The sequence below is a fragment of the Rhagoletis pomonella genome, unplaced genomic scaffold (assembly GCF_013731165.1).
Source record: "Rhagoletis pomonella isolate Grant_MI unplaced genomic scaffold, Rhpom_1.0 Rhpom_scaffold_00003, whole genome shotgun sequence".
NCBI lineage: Eukaryota > Metazoa > Arthropoda > Insecta > Diptera > Tephritidae > Rhagoletis > Rhagoletis pomonella.
The window spans coordinates 69,548,552-69,569,571 of NW_023458557.1; the positions used below are offsets into that span (position 1 = coordinate 69,548,552).

The 21,020-nt window shown below is 36.1% G+C and overlaps 1 protein-coding gene across 3 annotated transcripts in view; it reads left to right on the forward strand.

Annotated features, from left to right (window-relative positions):
- Positions 1 to 1,455: 1,455 nt before the first annotated feature.
- Positions 1,456 to 21,020, forward strand: part of LOC118735415 — a 23,057-nt gene continuing 3,492 nt past the window's right edge. Inside the window, exons 1-2 of one of the 3 annotated variants that reach the window (XM_036465140.1) lie at positions 1,456 to 2,594; positions 16,803 to 17,141. In XM_036465140.1, coding sequence (XP_036321033.1) covers positions 1,563 to 2,594; positions 16,803 to 17,141 — 1,371 coding nt within the window. In that variant the 5' untranslated portion in view covers positions 1,456 to 1,562. Of the gene's footprint in view, positions 2,934 to 5,919; positions 7,420 to 16,802; positions 17,142 to 21,020 lie in introns of those variants that run through there. The other 2 variants (XM_036465141.1, XM_036465139.1) reach the window with 2 other exon arrangements.

The window sequence follows — 21,020 nt, forward strand, 5'->3', positions numbered from 1 at the left end:
TATTGAAAATGGGTGAAATCGGACTATAACCACGCCCACTTCCCATATAACGGTAGTTTCCAGAAATACGAAAACTGCGATATTTTAGGAACTACTGAAGATAATTCACTCAAAATTGATATTTGCAATAATTTTTAGACGAAAAATAAGAATATTATAAATTTTTGGAAAATGGGCGTAGCCACGCACACTTATGGTTACATGTGTGTATCTTGGTAACCGCTGCACCAATTTCTTCCAAACTTGGCACAGTTGTTGGGCTTGCTACAGTGTACTAAATGGCCGAAAATTTAAAAAATCGGACAATAACCACGTCCACATCCCATATAACGGTAATTTAGGGAAATACAAAATCTTCGATAAATCAGTAAATATTAAAGCTATTTTATTCAAAATTGAAGCTTGAAACAATTCTTTACCAAGAAATACGCTTATGGTAAAATTTTGGAAAATGGGCGTGGCACCGCCCACTTATAATCACATACATGTATATCGGTAACAGTTCTACCATTTTGTACCAAACGCGGCATTTTTATTGTGCTTGCCACATAAAAGCAAAACGTTGAAAATTATTGAAATCGGACTAAAATTACGGCCGCTTTTCATATAACGGTAAATTTCAGAAATGCTTGAAACTGCGATATTTCGAAATTTAAGGACGCTAATTTACTCAAAATTGATACACCCCGGATTACCATGCAGCGGTAAGCTTCGGAAAGGTGAAAAAACATTTATTTAATACTTGCGCCGGGTATTTAATGTTCGGCTTCGCCCGAACTTAGACTTTCTTACTTGTTAATTTTGAAATCAAAAAATATTTAGAGGTCGCTCAAAGCGCCTAAAGTTTTCCATGTATTTGATATGGAGAAATGGTACAGAATTTTTAAAAATCGATATTTTTCTATTGAAAAACTCTGATTCTCTGCAGAAGATTCCCAACAATAATACCCAATTGTTTTCTAAGCATTTTTTTCGCAACTATAATTTATAGGTCCACCAAAAGCCCACAAAAGCCCCAAAAAATGCAAATGGGGAACCAGTAAAAAATCGTTAGAATTAAAAAATGGTTAAATAAACAACTGGGTATTATTATTGAAAGTCTCCTGAAGAGAACCTGAGTTTTCCGATCAAAAAATATTTATTTTCAAGAATTCGGTAGGGGTACTTTTTCGATATGGAACAATCCTAGGGGGTGAGAGCATTACAATTCCGACTTTACTGTTTTGGATTACCCTAATGTACATACACACAAATGCATGGGTTTATTGTCTCTCTTTTTCCATAACTGTATATGTACATACCATACGTTCTCACACATCTATAGGCATTCACATAACCATACTTATTTAAAGAATGCGAGCAGGCAAACAAATCGCGGGCGAGCCATATTTTTTTCCACGTTAACTACATTTAGTTTTTAGCTTCTTCGTTAGTTCGCGAACGCAGCGAGAGCGACACAATCTTTTCAGCTCATTTTTACTTGCCGCCCGACGTTCAGTTTCGATTTGCCAGTGACGAGTTTAGTTCGGTGAGTTTTATAAAAACTTGTGCTCGCTGTTGAAATGGGTCGTATAAAGCAATTCGATTTGTACAATTATATTTCCTACGATGCGAAAAGAAATGTATCGGTTTGTGTGCTGTGTGAAAAAGCACTTGCTGGAAAAAGACTATGCAATATAAAGCGTCATTATTTGACTGTGCACGGGCAACAATTTCCAGACAACGAAAGCAGTGGCGACGTCAACGAAGCGTCGACTTTGGCAAGCACCAGCGTAGCTATAGCAAGAAAAGAGCCGAGTAACCGGTTAACAATATCCATGGACAAGAGCGATTTTATTACGTGCTGCGTCGGGCTTGTGACCGTAAAAAGGTTGCCATTCGGAATTTTCGATGACGAAAAATACTTCAGAAAGCTAATGCGCCCCTACGAGGATCAGTTCAAAATTAAGGTCGACTCGAAGAATATAGCAGACGAAGTCAACACTTTGGGCAACAAAACAAAGCAGAACATAGCGCAGGCAGTGCATAAGAAGATGATAAGCCTGAAGTTTGACTTCACCAGCCGTATGGGTCAAAACATACTCGTCGTACACATCCAATACATGTCGGATTCAAATTTGGAAATCTGCACTATTGGCGTGATTTCATTGGAGCGTGAGTGCACTTCAAATTTTCTGCGCGAAGAAATTGCTAATTATTTGACCGAATTCAATGTTGATACCGCTCAGGTGTATGCGTGCGTATCGGATAATGGAGCAAATTTTAAAGTGGTCATGAATTCACACGCAAACGAAGCAGCGAAAATATGCCAGCCGGGCGAAGAGTCAAACGGTGATGATGAGTATTATTTGGAGGTACACACTGCGCTGCAAGACGGTTTCGAAACGACACGTTGCTTTGCACATACAATCCAATTAGTCTCCCAAGACGTCATGGAAGCTATAGAACCACAAGTTGATGAATGTAGGCGGGTCATTGAATTTTTACGCAAAACTCACCCGAATTTACAGATTCTAGTACTAGATTTTGACTCAAGCTGGATATCGACATTCGATATGTTAAATAATCTACATAGTCTGAAAAGTTGTATACAAGTAGAAAGTATTACGGATTCTGTTGTTCCGGAAGTGGACTGGCATTTTCTGAGCACCTACCTAGAAGCATTCAAGCCTCTATGGAATTGTACGAGAAAGCTACAAAGTGAGCAGTATATTGTTGGCGACTTCTATAGAGATTTGATGTGCTGCGAATTGGAATTAGATGAATTAATGCAGAAGGGTAATTTTTATGCGCAATTGTTAGTAGAGGCGTTGAAGAATAGGAAAGAAGAACTCTTGAAGAGCGAAGCTTTTCTAGCAGCGCTTTATGTGGATCCCCGTTTCAATTTTATTGGATCACCGTTTTTAAATGACGATAATAAACAGATTGCAGTGGTGAGTAAATTCGACAGTATCCTTTAAATTTACTTAACTTCCTTACGAGTATTTAGAGGTACCTCGTTGCCTCTCGGGCCCAAAGTTCCTTTTTTATTAAAAAAAAAAATTTTTTTTTTTATATAATAAGCATAAATAACAAACAATTAGTTTAGAATACAAAAATATTTACAATTTAAATAACACAAAACTTATTAAATCCAGTCTTTATAAAATGGAACATTTGTATAACCCTTTGTTCCAATAAAATTCAGTTTCATGATTTTTTGTAAATTGATTCGACAACACAGTGCTATAAAAATGAATGGAGTGAAAATACTAAGGAAGTAATAGTTAGTAATAAACTGGCGCTTACACAATCGAGGGACTCACGTTGTAAAGTATTAAGCTTAAATTTTTTGTAAGTAAAATAACTTTTAAAATGGTTTTAGCGGGTGCTAATTATATATTTTTTATCAGTTTAAAAACATTTCCTCTAAAACAATTTTAATCATTATTTTACATAACAAATGTTAAGCTTAAGATTCTACTACGGTTAACACATCTGGTTAATCCCCTAGAGCACTGTTGCCAACTTGCTGCTTTTCGCAATAAATTTAATGATTTTCTTTATTCAAAACGAGGGTTTGAAGACACCAAATCTGTAAGCAAATTTTATAGTAATCGTAAGTTTGGTAAGCAACTTTACAAAAAGGGTTCTCCCATGGCACAATAACAATCAGAAGCAAGAGAGCATATGTTTGCCAACATAATATGTGACAGGTTTTTAATCACGCCAAAATTACGTTCGGTGATTTGCCATTGCCTGCCAAATTGCGAATGCTATCAGAAAAACCGTCCTGGTTGCTGGGACCAGGGCGCCAAATGAATTGAGATATCACGATCGAGTGTGCGAAAGTGTAGTCGTCATGTAAATGTTTCATCATGATTGTGACGAGGAGCAACTATGATTGCTTGATCGCCAATGTCCAGAAAGCCTTACTTCACATTTTCTTTTGATTAAAAAATTTTTTGCACATCTTAGGCAATGAAAAACCTCTTTTTCTTCATTTGGTTCTTGATTTATGATAAATTATCTGATTTCTATTTAATTTATTAACAGATTTTACAAAGTGAAATTACTTGATTTCAGCATGATTTGCTTATAAATGCAACATGCTTTTAACGATTGATGATTTATTTCGTTTCCACGTAAAAGCATGTTTTATCATTCTTGCGGCACTACTATGTATATATGTATGTAGGTAGCCCACGATGCAGAAAATTCTATCATTCTCGTAGGTAGCCGAGAAAAGCAAACTTCTCGTGGCTCACCCTCATTACAGCTGCAAGAGCATCGTTGGCAGTGGTGCATTGAATTGAAGTTTGGTTCACGCACTCGCGCGAACTCCACGTTTCTGCCTGCTCTGATAAACACATACAGACATACTTAAAAATTCTGGGATTTATCGTCTCTCTTTTCCCATAGTTACATACATACATCTGTACATATCGTTACCTTAATATAAAGAGCCAACTAAAAATCCCAAATTCAAAATTCATTGAATTATAAGTCCCCACATCGTTTTAGGCAATAAAAAATCTTAGTCAGTTACGGCTTTTTTTTGCATCTCAACGACGATGTGAGATTGGGGCTTTCTTTATTAAGGCAACTAGTATATGTACAATTTTTTTTTACATGCATATCCTTACGTATTTAAAAATTAACTTGTACTTTCTTAATAATATAAATATATTTCGCAATAGTTAGGAAATTTAGTTAAAAAAATGTTGTTTTATGAAAAATACGGTTCTTGGATTAAAAATTTAAAAAGGCATACAAATTAGGTACATACACTGAAAGATATATCAATTGTCTTTATTTTGACATGTATGCACATATGGCACATTTGCTGCAAGAGTGTCATAATCAAAAAAAAATTACATAGTTAAGAATGCAGAAATAATCGCTACCTGCTCTTCTATGTTGTGTAAAAATTTCGTACCTGTAAAGATCATCAATAGCTAATTTTTACTATGACCTTGTTACTATGTGAGTATACATATGTAAATCCAAAACTTTAAAGCTGTCTTCCTCTAGTGCTTGATTTTTTGGTTCATGACACTCTTGCAGCAAATGCGCGTTGTTTTTTTCTACCTTCGAAACGCCATGTTTTACGTCGGCATACTAACCCATTAAAACGATTCAAAAAGTGAGACTGCGTGCGTTAAACGCACTGCTCACCTACCGCTCTTCATATACGTGTGAAGCACATACATATCTGATCAGAGAGCGCTCTCTGAACTATGGCCTGCCCACCACTGTTTTATATCATATGTTTATGTGTCATGTGTTTAAAATTTCCGCAAAACATTTTTATATACAGAATTTTACTTAATTCAAAAACATCCCTAAATTGGCACGCCAAGCGCCAAGGAACTGTCACAAATTTTCATGCCCATACAAGTTGTAGCATCCCACAATAACGCGGCGCTAGCACCGGGAAAATGGAATTTTCGTTTTTGACAGGGATTTACGTGTTGCAGTTGGATACAGAAGAGAGAGAGCAAAAAAGTGAAAGAGGAAATGAGACAATGCCAAAAAATGTGCTGCGTTCAAGTCGCATCTATACAAGGTTGTTTTACAAGAACAGCTGATTTTATATTTTTGTATCTAGGCTAGTACAGAAGACTGACACCGAAGACGAAATGGCATAACTTTGGCGAAAATTATCTCCTATTTTCTTTCGTTTTGACATCCCGATGTACCAAAAAGCCATAACAAAATACAGGAGATTTTTACTTATATGCGCTTGCTACCACTTTATATGGATGCGCCTTGTCTTTTGCAGCTGATTTAGTGTATTTATTTTTGCCATTTAATGTGAGCACGCAAACAAATCGCAGATGAACCACAATTTTATTTTGTTTTGCTACGTAAACAGTAACCAGTCTCTGACTTCTTCGTTCCTTCGCGAGCATAGCGAGAGCGACAACATTTCTTCAATTCATTTCTACATACATACATACATATGTACTTTCTTGCTGCCTGCCATTCAGTTTCGATTTGCCAGTGACGAGTTCAGTTTTGTGTGTTTTATCAACGGTTGTGCTTTCTGTAAAAATGGGACGTATAAGGCAATTCAATTTGTACAATTATATTTCCTATGATTCGAAAAGAAATGTATCGGTTTGTTTTCTGTGTGGAAGAACTCTTGCTGGAAAAAAATTCAGCAATATAAAGCGCCATTATTTGGGTGTGCACGGGACACAATTGCCTGAATTACCAGACAGCGATTTGACAAGCAGCAGTAGCAATGCCCCTACAACAACAACAAGCAGCAGCACAACTATAGCATCGCAAGAGCTGAGTAACCGGTTTACTATATCGATGACAAAGGCCGATTTTATTACGTGCTGTGTCGGACTGGTTACCGTAAAAAAGTTGCCGTTCCGAATTTTCGATGACGAAAAACATTTCAAGAAGCTAATGCGTCCCTACGAAGAGTATTTCAAAATTAAAGTCGACTCGAAGAATATAGCAGACGAAGTGAATACTTTGGGCTACAAAATAAGGCAAAACATAGCACAAGCAGTGCATAAGAAAATGATAAGCGTAAAATTTGACTTCGTCAGCCGTATGGGGCAAAACATACTCGTCGTACACATCCAATACATGGCGGACTCAAATCTAGTGACCTGCACGATTGGCGTGATTCCTTTGGAGCGCGAGTGCACTTCGAGTTTCCTCTGTGAAGAAATATGTAATTGTTTGACCGAATTCAATATTGATACCGCTCAAGTGTATGCGTGCGTATCGGATAATGGTGCAAATTTTAAGGAGAGCACGAATTCGCACGCGGAGCAAGCAGAAGAATTGTGTCTGCTGGATGAAGAGTCAAACATTGATGATGAGTACTATTTGGAGGTACACACTGCACTGGAATGCGGTTTCGAAACGATTCGCTGCTTTGTGCATACAATACAACTTGTTTCTCAAGATGTTTCGGAGGCTATAGAGCCACAAGTTGATGAATGCAGGCAGATAATAGAATTTCTACGCAAAACGCACCCAAGTTTGCGGATTCCAATGTTGGACTATGACTCAAGCTGGATATCGACATTCGAGATGTTAAACAACCTAAATAACCTCAAAAGTTGTATACAAGTGGAAAGCATTACGGATTCTGTTGTGCCGGAAGTGGACTGGCATTTTCTGAGCACCTACCTGGAAGCATTCAAGCCTCTGCGGAATTGTTCGAGCAAGCTACAGAGTGAGCAGTATATTGTTGGCGACTTCTATAGAGATTTGATGTGCTGCGAATTGGAATTGGATGAACTCATGCAAAACGGTAATTTCTATGCGCAATTGTTAACAGAGGCGTTGAAGAATAGAAAAGAAGAACTCTTGAATAAGGAAGCTTTTCTAGCAGCGCTTTATGTGGATCCCCGTTTTAATTTTATTGGCTCGCCGTTTTTAACAGACGATAAGAAACAGATTGCAGCGGTAAGTAAATTCGGCTGTATTCTTTAAATGTACTTAACTTCTTTACGGCGAGTGTTACCACTTCTTTTCATCAAAAAGCGGAGATGTAACAAAAAGCTGTAGCGACAGAGTATTTAAAATATTGATTGTTTTATTTTACACATGAAGCATTAAAACAAAATTCATATTTTGATTCAATGATCTGGGAATCACAGTAATAAATACAAATAATATAAATTACACGTGGATGTATTTCATAAATATCTTAATAAATTTATCTTAGGATCATTTTAGCGAAAAACATACCACAAGTTATCATAGATCGATTTTTATCGTTTTAGTTTTCACTATTTTCTCTATTTGTATTATTACAAACGTAACCGTAGTGCGACTATCTCTCATATAGTATTTTCTTGCCAAGGCAATGCTCATGTATTTAGGTTGAGAATGCAAATAATAATTAGCACACCTCATGGACTTTAAAACAGTGCTGAGTTATTAGAAAAATAATATTACATATGGTGCGAAGTTGTCGTTTTTCAAAGAAATGCTTATTGGATGTCCCACCCGTCACAGCCAATTCTATTTATTTTTTTCCTGCCTTTGAAAATACTATACCTTCCCATAGTTTATATAAGGTAATTTTGTTAAAACTAAGGGCCTGTTCGAGGCACGTAATAAAAGCGGCATTACTGCCGTACTGATGAAAAATGGCAACATTGTTGCAACCGCCCAACTGATAATACATTGCTAGAAATTCACACAGAACGCGATACTTTAATAATTCGCGCAACACTGTGGTTGTTATTGCAACTCGAACAAGCCCTAATAAATATTCATACGAAATGAGTAGAGCTCATTTTATTCACGAACTTTGCATCCTCAATAAGACTCGTCCCACCCGTCACAAAATACTGTCCCACTTACCACATGCTAAAGGAGTTTTTATTTTTATTTTCAAATATGATAATTTAATTAAAAAACAAAATGGGCCTAAGTATCCTCTTAGCTACATACGAGAAAGGCGCGTTTGGTCGAAATATTTATAGCTTGTCTAAAATTGGAAAAAGAATCCATCAACTCAGATAGGCGGGTGTCATCGTTGTGCAACACGTCACTTTTGTAAAATGTCAATTTTCTGTGTAAATTATATAATTAAGTTTCTTACTTTATCAGTTTAGAAATAACCTGCTATCTGAATTCAAAAGTTCAAATTTTTAGACTTAGCCAATAAATGGTTAAAGAGAAATTACTTAAAGGTTGAGCAAAAACGACTAAAAAAACCCATCCGTCACTCCCGTCTAAAGCTATTAATTTCGCAGCTAAATTACACTTATTCACTGATCCTAGCACCTCGAAAAGTTGGCACGTGTTGAAAAGAAACAGGAATAAATTAGAAAATGGAATGCAAAAACTAGAGCCAATGTCGTATTCACAATTCACGATATTACACAAAATCAACAGAAAATTAATCATCCACATTGTAAAATGCTTACTGTGGATGTGGTAGAAACGCAATTTAGCAAAAAAGTGGTAGATCTAACACAAAAGTGGTATCCAGCGTTGCCAGGTGACGTTTTTAACGTCTTTTGGACGTTTTTTGTGTAAAAAATTACGTTTTTTAACTTCCCAATAATTTTTCTCTATGCACAATATATTCAATGTATAGCGTACTATTTGCTTGTAGAGTAAATACTTACGCTCACACTCTCGGCAAATTTGTTACTAAATCTTGTAAGTAGAACTGATTTTGAATTATTTTCTTAATAAGTCTTTACGAGCTTTGTTTTTTGCAGCAGGTGCCTCAAAAGATATTTATTCTTTGGACAAATATGACTTAAATATGTATGATGCAAACCAAGCGTACGCGCGTTTTTTTTATTCTTGGACTCGGCGTTCAAAGGCTGGTTGTGTAAACACTTGAGGTTACAAGGCTTATTACAATGTTTGTAATTACATATTAAAAGCCAAATCAGAAACAGCTGATCTATTGCAACACGCACGCTCGCAAAAGCACTATTTTTCTTGTTAGAAGAACGCAATTTAGCATTTTCGTCAACCGACCACTTAACCAAATGTCTACAAGAAAAAAGAAATTATTAAACATCAACGCGATTATTTAGCCCCTTTAAACTTGCATACTATTGCCCTGAAATTTGATGGGCTAAGAACTTCCATACTGAAAAAAAATTTTTAAAAATCTGAATAAAAAGATGAAAATCTAGCTGAAAATTTGCAGATTGTTTATAATTTTTGCACAGTTTTTGTGGATTTATATTTTGTTTGTTAATGAGCTTGGCTTTTATGGATAAATAATAAACATTAAATAAACGAAAGAGAAACTGCCAAAATCGATCAAAATGTTGATGACTTGATCAGCTGATCACAAGTGTATGTATAAAATGATTTTTATATTAACGATCTCAAACCAGTTTACGATAGTGGTATTCTCTAAATTGTTATCAACAGTCGTTGCGTGAGCTCATCTGCTGTTTTGCCAGAGTGCCAGGCCATTTGCTCACTTTGGTGAATACCACTAATGAATTTTAAATGTGCTCTGTCTAAATGACATTTTAATATACCTTACGTACATATGTACCTTTGTATACAATAAAAGTTTAATAAAGAACAATTCTGTGTGCATACATGGAACAGACGTTTTTGGTTTCGAAATGACGTTTTTTCAGACCAACAGGGACGTTTTCTCATGCTGAAAACCTGGCAACACTGGTGGTATCGTACGCACACTGGTCCATAGCTCACTGAGCGCTCTCTGCGCACATGTGTGTTTCGCGCATATACGAATAGCGGCAGCTGAGCAGTGGACTACTGCACACAGTCCTACTTATTGAATTATTTGAATGTGTTAGTATGCCGACCGCTGATGTAGTTCATTTGTGTTTTCCATTTGGCTCAGTTTCGATTTGCCAGTGACGAGTTCAGTTTAGTGTATTTTACCAACGCTTATGCTTTCTGTTGAAATGGGACGTATAAGGAAATTCAATTTGTACAATTATATTTCCTACGATGCGAAAAGAAATGTATCGGTGTGTTGTCTGTGTGGGAGAGCCCTTGCTGGAAAAAAATTTAGCAATATAAAGCGTCATTATTTGGGCGTGCACGGGAAAAAATTGCCTGGATTACCAAACAACGATTTGACAAGCGGCAGTAGTAATGTCACTACAACAACATCAAGCGCCAGCACAACTATAGTACACCAAGAGCCGAGTAACCGCTTTAATTTATCGATGACTAAGATCGATTTTATTACGTGCTGTGTCGGACTAGTGACCGTAGAAAAGTTGCCATTCAGAATTTTCGACGACGAAGATTATTTCAAAAAGCTTATGTGCCCCTACGAAGAGTATTTCAAAATTAAAGTCGACTCGAAGAACATAGCAGACGTAGTGAATACTTTGGGCAGTAAAAGAAAGCAAAACATAGCACAAGCAGTGCATAAGAAAATGATAAGCTTAAAATTTGACTTCGTCAGCCGTATGGGGCAAAACATACTCGTCGTACACATCCAATACATGGCGGACTCAAATCTAGTGACCTGCACGATTGGCGTGATTCCTTTGGAGCGCGAGTACACTTCGAGTTTCCTCTTTGAAGAAATAAGTAACTGTTTGACCGAATTCAATATTGATACCGCTCAAGTGTATGCGTGCGTATCGGATAATGGCGCAAATTTTAAGGAAGGCATGAATTCGAACGCTGAGCAAGCAGAAGAATTGTGTCTGCTGGATGAAGAGTCAAACAGTGATGATGAGTACTATTTGGAGGTACACACTGCACTGGAATGCGGCTTCGAAACGATTCGCTGCTTTGTGCATACAATACAACTTGTTTCTCAAGATGTTTCGGAGGCTATAGAGCCACAAGTTGATGAATGCAGGCAGATCATAGAATTTCTACGCAAAACGCACCCAAGTTTACGGATTCCAATGTTGGACTATGACTCAAGCTGGATTTCGACATTCGAGATGTTAAACAATCTACATAGAGTGAAAAGTTGTATACAAGTTGAAAGTATTACGGATTCTGTGGTGCCGGAAGTGGACTGGCAGTTTCTGAGCACCTACCTGGAAGCATTCAAGCCTCTGCGAAATTTTTCGAGCAAGCTTCAAAGTGAGCAGTATATTGTTGGCGACTTCTATAGAGATTTGATGTGCTGCGAATTGGAATTGGATGAACTCATGCAAAACGGTAATTTCTATGCGCAATTGTTAACAGAGGCGTTGAAGAATAGAAAAGAAGAACTCTTGAATAAGGAAGCTTTTCTAGCAGCGCTTTATGTGGATCCCCGTTTAAATTTTATTGGCACGCCGTTTTTGACTGACGATAAGAAACAGATTGCAGTGGTAAGTAAACTCGGCTGCATTCTTTTAATTTACTGAACTTCTTTAGGGCGAGTAGTTATAGGTACGTTGCGCAATAGAATCCGTGGCCCCAGTTACCCCTTGTTTTCTTCAAAAAACTGAGATATCCCAAAAGAACGACGGAGTTCTTAAAACAATTAATATTTTTATTCAATAATCTTGGAATTACAGTGTCAAATAGCATGATTTTATAAATTATAAATTGAAAAAAAATTCTCTAGTCATTTAAGATTGGTGAAAAATTCGAAAAACGCCCGTTCCACATCCGTAGATTTAGCTGGACAAAATTTAAACAAGTTTAATTCTGCTGGGAATTTCTTTGATAGATCCTAGTTGTGGAGCCAGGAAATGATACATTCTTTATATTAGCTATTGTGGTTCAGCCAGGGTTTCTGGCCAAAATGTTTTCAAGTTTTTTTTAATGTCAAACTTGTGCTCAAAAATTTCAATGTTAAACCTTTTGTTTGACGCTTTGTTATTCCTACCATGATTGAAGTTTGCCAACATTTTAAAATCATATAAAATTGAGAGTAGAAAAAAGGAATTGTTCAAAGTTGTTTTTGTTTAAGATTGAAAATAAGAATGTGTGTGTGAGTTTGTGTGTAAAATTTAAAAATTGAAATGCTTGCAAACGTCAAGAATATGAAAAATTCCTCTCAGCGGTTCTACATTCCTATTTTTTTTATCATGATACCTACTATCAAACAACTAAACTTTGCTAAATCTGTTCGGATTTCTTCAAGCTCTAGTAGTATGTAGTTATATATATTTATACAAATTGGTAGCAAAACATATATATATGTACATATATTAAGTGATTTCAAAAACCAAGAACACCATTTGAAAGGTATTTTAGTTTAGAGTAGAGCTGCCAAACTCTCGATAGTTGGACCCTTCGATATTTTCGATAGTTTTGGGCCTCACCAATCGATGGTATCGATACTATCGGTAAGAGATGGATAATCTTAAGAGAAAAAATAAAGGGTTTTTTTTTACATGTGGTTTTTAAGAAGAGATAAAACGCATATAGTTTAATGTTATGGCCAAGAATTTCCATTATGTTTTAAAAATGATATCGGACAAGTGACCGCCGTAGCTGGCTCGAATAAATTCCAGCCGAGAGGCCCAATTTTCGACCACTTTTTGCAGCAATTGGGGCCGTGTGTCAGCAATAACGCGCCTAATATTCTCTTCTAAGGCTTCAATCGTCTCGGGCTTATCTGCGTAGACAAGCGACTTCACATAACCCCACAAAAAACAGTCCAGCGGTGTTAAATCGCACGATCTTGGAGGCCACGCCACAGGCCCAATGCGCTCACCAAAAGTTTCCTTCAATAAATTGATTGTTTCTGTGGTTGTTTGACATGTAGCGCCGTCTTGTTGGAACTAAAGGTCGTCCACGTCAACATCCTCCAATTCAAGCACGAAAAAGTCAATAATCATCGCTCTATAGCCATTATTTTGGTCATAATTTTGCACGATTTGCAAATGTTATTCCGAAGTAAGTCTGTTCATTATGAAATGGCAAATAAATCAAGTAACAGCTGTCAAAAAGACCAACACCGAAAAAAGTATTGCCTCATTGAAAACCACACGTCTAAAAAAAAAACACACCCTTTATGAGATCCTTACTACGGCACTAATTATATTGAACGTGGTAGAATTAGTAGAAAAAATATGAAGGCTCGCTTTAAACGCCATTTTAGTGTGATTTATTAAACATAACAAAGTTAGATATTTTAAACAACAAAAACAATGTAATTCACTTCATTTCCTTTCATTAGAAAGTCAGTTGTAGCCCCGCGAAATTGTTTCAAAGTTTTTGAATTAGGAAAATTTAACTTTAGCTTGTAATTTCTAGGGAATGCGTTAACTTTTATAAACTAGACAATATATCAAGTGAAAGGTTATTAAATTTAGTATGTCACGTTCCTATATCATTTTTCAAGAAGACCACAAGTTTTCGAGATATTTAGAAAAACTAAGGTTGCAAACAGAGTGGAAGCGAAGCTGAAGACGAAAATGAAGACGAAGCCGAAGACGAAAAACAGTGCAGTAGTAAACATATGAAAGTGATCACAGTGCAAGCAAAGACGGAGACGAAGATGAAGACGTTGCGCAAGCGGTCAGCTTGAAACAGTGCGGTACTGTTTTCAAAGACGAATCGCTTGCTGTGATGAGTTGTTTACAATTTATTTAACTGTTTGCAATTGTGAAAACCGCGTTTTTTAAGAAATTGGCTAAATTTTTGGCAAAATGTAATCAAACGTATTAATTGGCATTCTTGTATATTCGAAAAATGTCTGTCCGTCTTGCCGTAACACATAATACAAGTGGCGAAATTCTCCAAAAATTGTCCTATACAAATTATTTCATGAATTGCTGTTTTTTCTTTATTTTCTTTTGATTTTATCTAAAAAAAAGGGTTTATTTAGAAACAAATCTTCATATCATTCATCTTCCACTATGTACACTCGCCAGCTTGGCCGCAACGGAAACAATTCGTCTTCGGATCCGTCTTCATCTCCATCTTCGGCTTCGCTTCCACTCTGTCTGCAACCTAACAAAAGCGATGACTTTCCCGTTCGAGTTTTAAATTTTTCATTACTTTAGTAACCAAGTGCTGGTTGCGTTGCTTTCCGTAATCGAACTATAAATAAAATTTATGTGAGCAACGCCCATTTTAAGTTCATTTACGTACGCTTGAAAATTGGAGCGGAATGGTTTCATTAGTCACCTAACTAGCACATTTTTCACGGTTTCTAAATTTACCATTATACGAAAGTAGGGGCGTGTAATAAGTATTTAGATATATGTAATTATTTTAGTTAATTTCATTATGTCAAAGATTGACCGTTGGTAAATGCACTATCCACTTGGGACTCTCCAATTGGAGATATATCTTTGTATTCAACTTGAACGAAGTCAATCCATGACTCCCTTTTCCGTAATTGTTTATTTTTATTTCAAAGTTATTTTTACAATTTGAGACACATTTTTGTTAAAAAAAGACAGAGAAGCATCTTTTTTCGACTTGACCAATTACCAAACTGAAGGCGAGACTTACTGTTATGTTAAAAATGCTGAACAAAAATTCCTATGAACTGAAATCAATTGCAATTTTAGTATTGTATGCATAATAATAAGTAAAGTAAGTAGAGTTTGCGCAATTTGTGCTAGTTTAGTGTTTCCATATTCATTTGCATAAATTAATTTTTTCCACGGCGAAGGAAAATAAAGGTTTTCGTACTTTAGCTCCCGAATTTGTAAAAATTCGTAAAGTAAAGCTAATACGAAAAACAGATAAGTATATTTGGAACCAACGACCTAAATACACCTCATAAATATGAATGCTGTTCTTTACATCTTTTGACTAAAGACCAGTGCAACTATCAACAGACCAATTACAATTTGGTTGAAACACAAATCAGTTTGAGAATTACCATAAATTAAAGGCCTGTCAGAGATGATATTTGACTTTTTCATTTGCGTTTTCATTTTTCGCTCAGTTTTTTTTTGCTGTATATTGTTATTGGATTTGATGCAGAATTTCACTGCTTGCTACCTATGCATGCTACTATTTTGCAATAGTGGGTTCTCGTACTCTTGCAAATTTGGAATAGTATTTTTACATTTCATACAATCCGTGCTACGTGCAAGATTTCGAGAATACCCGTAATAGGTTTTTACTATTACCAAAGCATTTAAGAAAAATTAAATTTTCGACCCCCCCTAGTACTCACCCTTATTTGTGTGGACAATTTTTGTGTATATTGAGTATAGCAGTGGTCGGCAGGCCATAGCTCACCGAGCGCTCTCTGAGCCCATGTGTGTTTCACACGTATACGAAGAGCGGCATCTGAGCAGTGCACTAACGCACACAGTCTGACTTATTGAATCATTTGAATGTGTTAGTTTGCCCACCACCGATGTAGATTTGGCTCAGTTTCGATTTGCCAGTGACGAGTTCAGTTTTGTGTGTTATATCAACGGTTGTGCTTGCTGTAAAAATGGGACGTAAAAGTCAATACAGTTTGTACAATTAATTTCCTATGATTCGAAAAGAAATGTATCGGTTTGTTGTTTGTGTGGAAGAACATTTACTGGAAAGAAATTTAGTAGTATAAAGCGTCATTATTTGTGTGTGCACGGGAAACAATTGCCTAAATTACCAACCAACGATTTGACAAGCAACAATAGTAATGCCGCTGCAACAACAACAACAACAAGCGCCAGCACAACTATAGTACGGCAAGAGCCGAGTAACCGCTTTAATTTATCGATGACTAAGGTCGATTTTATTACGTGCTGCGTCGGACTGGTGACCGTAGAAAAGTTGCCATTCGGAATTTTCGACGACGAAGATTATTTCAAAAAGCTTATGTGTCCCTACGAAGAGTATTTCAAAATTAAAGTTGACTCGAAGAACATAGCAGACGTAGTGAATACTTTGGGCAGCAAAATAAGGCAAAACATAGCACAAGCAGTGCATAAGAAAATGATAAGCTTAAAATTTGACTTCGTCAGCCGTATGGGGCAAAACATACTCGTCGTACACATCCAATACATGGCGGACTCAAATCTGGTGACCAGCACAATTGGCGTGATTCCTTTGGAGCGCGAGTGCACTTCGAGTTTCCTCTGTGAAGAAATAAGTAACTGTTTGACCGAATTCAATATTGATACCGCTCAAGTGTATGCGTGCGTATCGGATAATGGCGCAAATTTAAAGGAGAGTATGAATTCGAACCCTGAGCAACCAGAAGAAATGTGTCTGCTGGATGAGGAGTCAAACAGTGATGATGAATACTATTCGGAAGTACACACTGCACTGGAATGCGGCTTCGAAACGATTCGCTGCTTTGTGCATACAATACAATTTGTTTCTCAAGATGTTTCGGAGGCTATAGAGCCACAAGTTGATGAATGCAGGCAGATCATAGAATTTCTACGCAAAACGCACCCAAGTTTACGGATTCCAATGTTGGACTATGACTCAAGCTGGATTTCGACATTCGACAAGTTGAAAGTATTATGGATTCTGTGGTGCCGGAAGTGGACTGGCAGTTTCTGAGCACCTACCTGGAAGCATTCAAGCCTCTGCGAAATTTTTCGAGCAAGCTTCAGAGTGAGCAGTATATTGTTGGCGACTTCTATAGAGATTTGATGTGCTGCGAATTGGAATTGGATGAACTCATGCAGAACGGTAATTTCTATGCGCAATTGTTAACAGAGGCGTTGAAGAATAGAAAAGAAGAACTCTTGAATAAGGAAGCTTTTCTAGCAGCGCTTTATGTGGATCCCCGTTTAAATTTTATTGGCACGCCGTTTTTGACTGACGATAAGAAACAGATTGCAGTGGTAAGTAAACGCGACAGAACAGAGTGCGAACGACAGTGAAGGGGAAATTTTGCTAAGGGTTTTAGAAACAGAATAAACAAACTCCTTACCCAAAGAATTATAAGGGAGGTTTAAAGACAATATCCTTAGGAATGTTCTACAAAATTTTATGGCTATTAATACCGACACCGAAGGGTGATTATAGTTTTACGAGGAGCTCTTTTTCATGGTACACTCGGGAGGTCATCTGTTGCCATTGCGCAAACTTACCAAGTCAGTAACCACAGAATAAAAGATGGCGACGATTACATTTCTCAAGCCAAAACAAAGGCGAATAGGAGGAAAATAAACTTCAGTCAGATTAGTTAATTTTTTTAGTATTCAATTTTTCGATAGGAATCGTTGTTTAATTGTGTAAATTTTTTTTAAATATACGATTTATAAAAATAATTAATAAATAAATTGCTAAAAAGCGGTGATTGTGAAAGTATTAGTCAATTTCATTGCATTTAAAAGTTCTAAGGCGTGGTTTACTTTTACTTGAGAATTGTAAAAACTGAAGTGCCACCTCTTGGTCTCTTTGTGCTTACAATGTTCTTAATCTGCCTGGAAAATATCCTGTCAAAATCTACAAATATGCTGCCAACATGTTAAGCAGTGTGTTTAAATTAATGTTAAAAGAGACTAACGTGATAAAATAGACTTAAAATTTGCATTAAATTGTGATTTTTATGTGCATGACAGTTTTATATTTAAAGCATTTTGGTCACATACTCTTAAATTTTTTTACAGATATTGAGTTCACACTTATGCTGGTATTCAGGAAGTCAATCTCATCAGAAGTCACTAAATTTTAAACTATCAAACTATTTAAACTATTTTTAGTGGCTGTCTGTATCAGTAAGTTCACTGAAAATGTGTGGTGAAATCAACAGAGACAGTCAACCGATAACATACAAGCATGCCATTTTGCTCGAGCCACTCCAACTGCCGCAATGGGAGGCTGAGCAGAGTGCCACTTCAGAGAACTGAGTTCACGTCCTCGGGAAGCCGATTTTTTTTAAATTTTGTTTTTATTTTGATTCTTTCTAACATTTCGATGTTAAAAAAATGTCTTTACATAGAATTGTTAGATGTTAGATACATGTTTATTTCCTAATGAAATTGTTGTTAAACAATTTTTCACCATTTTAAATAAAGTAGAAAGTAGTTATGTTTCTTTTATTGAGACCAAAGACGTCAGGCAACTTCCTGAATACCAAACAGTCGCAAAATCGATGTTCATGCAGTGACTAGTAACTGCTTACTGAATACCAGGGTTAGAAAGCTTGTTTAAAAAATTATTTAACTTTAATTTATGTTACCTAGTTTTTTATTTGATTTCATTAAAATATTTACTTTTTTGTTTGTTTTGTGTTTTCATATGCATGTTTTTTGATTATATCTTTATTTTATACTATTATGTTTTTATTTTTTGATACAACCCAGCAAACATTTGGAGTCATAAATGAGTCTTAAAGGAGTCCTATTTCGGAGCATTTACGCTCATAATGAGCTCATTTAAGAGTCCGGAATGAGGGTGTTTCCCTTCCTGCAAAGGTCGACATATATGAGCTTAAATTCATACATCAAATGAGCGTCAATATGAGCCATATTTGACTCTTACTGTTATTATATACGGCTCATTTCGGACTCTTACTCAAGACTCTTTTATGACTCTTATTTGCCTCATAAACGACTCTTTTAGGATTCTTTTTAGACTCTTTTATGACACACATTGGCCTCATATGCATCTCATTTCGGACTCTTACTCTGGACTCTTTTATGCCTCTTATTGCAACTTTACCTAACTTTGCAAATTTATTACAACTTTACCTAATTAAAAGCTCTAAAAAAGTTATTTTCAATAAACAGCTTTATTATCTACATATGTGTTTGCTGTGTGTTGTATAATACTATATGTACGCAGTATACTAACACGTTGCTATAAATGAATTTATAGTTTGATTTGTTTTGCTTTATAGTTAACACCATGATACAATAATTTTTAGAAGGTAGTTTCACTTCTTCTTCTTATCCGCCATCTTAGCTATCTGACACAAAACGTGATTCGTATTTTTTGTGTTACCAATTTATTTAAAAAAAATACACCTTTTTGGCGTTGGAAAAAAATAAAACTAAGCAAAGCCAAACATATCACTTCAAAATTATTAAAAAATATTCATAATAAAATAAAATTAAATAAGAAATGAGCTGCTGCTTCCGGGGATGTTTCAACACGCGGAATAGCTGTAGGAATATAGCTGTAAAACATTTCAAATTTCCTGTTGTGCCGTATTTATGGGAAAAGTGGATGAAGGCTTGCGGATTAAGCGAGCAGCAATTGCCAAGGGCACCGTTTGTGTGTTCCAATCATTTTTGAAGTACAGATTTGATTGCGCGGAACGGTCGTGCACTGCTAAGCCGAGGTGCCATCCCCGGAGCCGAAGTGTAAGTCAATAAAAAACAAACAAAATTTGAATGTTGAAAGTATGTATGTACATATTTCATAACTTTTGCAGCGATCAGCAAGCAAGCGGCATGGACGATGACAATAAATATTGTATAGACGACGCCAGCGAATCCCCTTTCGTTGGGATATCTAGAAAAAGAGCCAGGAAAGGATACGTCAGCGTTTCAACGCAAACTGAGTAAGTTTTTTTATGGCGATACCAACGAACGTGTACGTGTAATGTATTAAACACGGTAACACACTATACGTAACGGCTCTCAGAAGCGGTGAAGTAAATACAGCATGGCTTTCAGCGACGATGAAATGATTGGTTATGGCAATCGATGCATTCAGACGGAAATCTAAGGAGACTTGTACCGCGGTTCTCGTAGTCGCATTACATTAAAAGGGGCTGGTAAGGACGGTAGTGTCAGCTTAAGCCGTGAAGGCCGGAGGATGTCGGCAGGGAAGAGGGGTCAAAGCTTAAGGAGGAACCTTGTGTTCTAACAGCTTAACCAGGAAGAGGACGTTTAACATACTTTAGGTAAAGTTAAAAACCAATAATTTTTAACAAAAAGAGAGAAGTGTGATAAATAGAATTAATTATTGAATTAATTAAGCTTGTTCGTTATGTTATGTTGTTATGTTACGTATACTGCTTGTATTTATAATAATAAAAAATAAATTTGAAAAATCCTCAAAAAGAGATATATTGTACTCTTGCATTTTCGTTTATATGATTTTTATTGATGCGATTAGCAGTGGCAAGTATGTATTAAATATATATTAAAAATAAAGTGATCAGTTATAAAATATATAAATGTTTACATGAGTAAAAAAAATACCCAAAACAATAAGTTGAAATATCCAAGTTCAATATCTTAACAGTGGCATCATCGCGTGTTTGTCACAGACACGGTTTATGTCAAAAATTTTCAAGTGAAACTACCTTCTAAAAATTATTGTATCATGGTTAACACGGTCCCGTGCAGTTTGAAACCATTTTGTTGTAAATTTCTTAAAATCCGCTTCGTTAGAAAATTTTCTGCAATAGGCTTCTATAAAGATATAATACAAAATACCTAAATTAAAACAATAAAACATCATTTCTGAAGAGAAATACCTTTAAACGCAGCAGTTATGGCTAAATTTTAAAGCGAAATTTTATTATCAACATTTTTCCATGTTGTTTGGCAAGCAACTTCATCGATGACTAAACGTTTCCAAACAGCTCTCACAAATTTTCCGCACTCGGGGATGCCAATCAAAAAGATTTCGGTTCAGAAAAGTCTAATTTCATAGGCCTATGTTGACAAAAAATTTATAACAAAATTTTCGATACAAATTGCAAAGATTTAATGTTTTTTTTATTTCCACAAAGTGCCGGCTCATGATTTGGTTCATATATG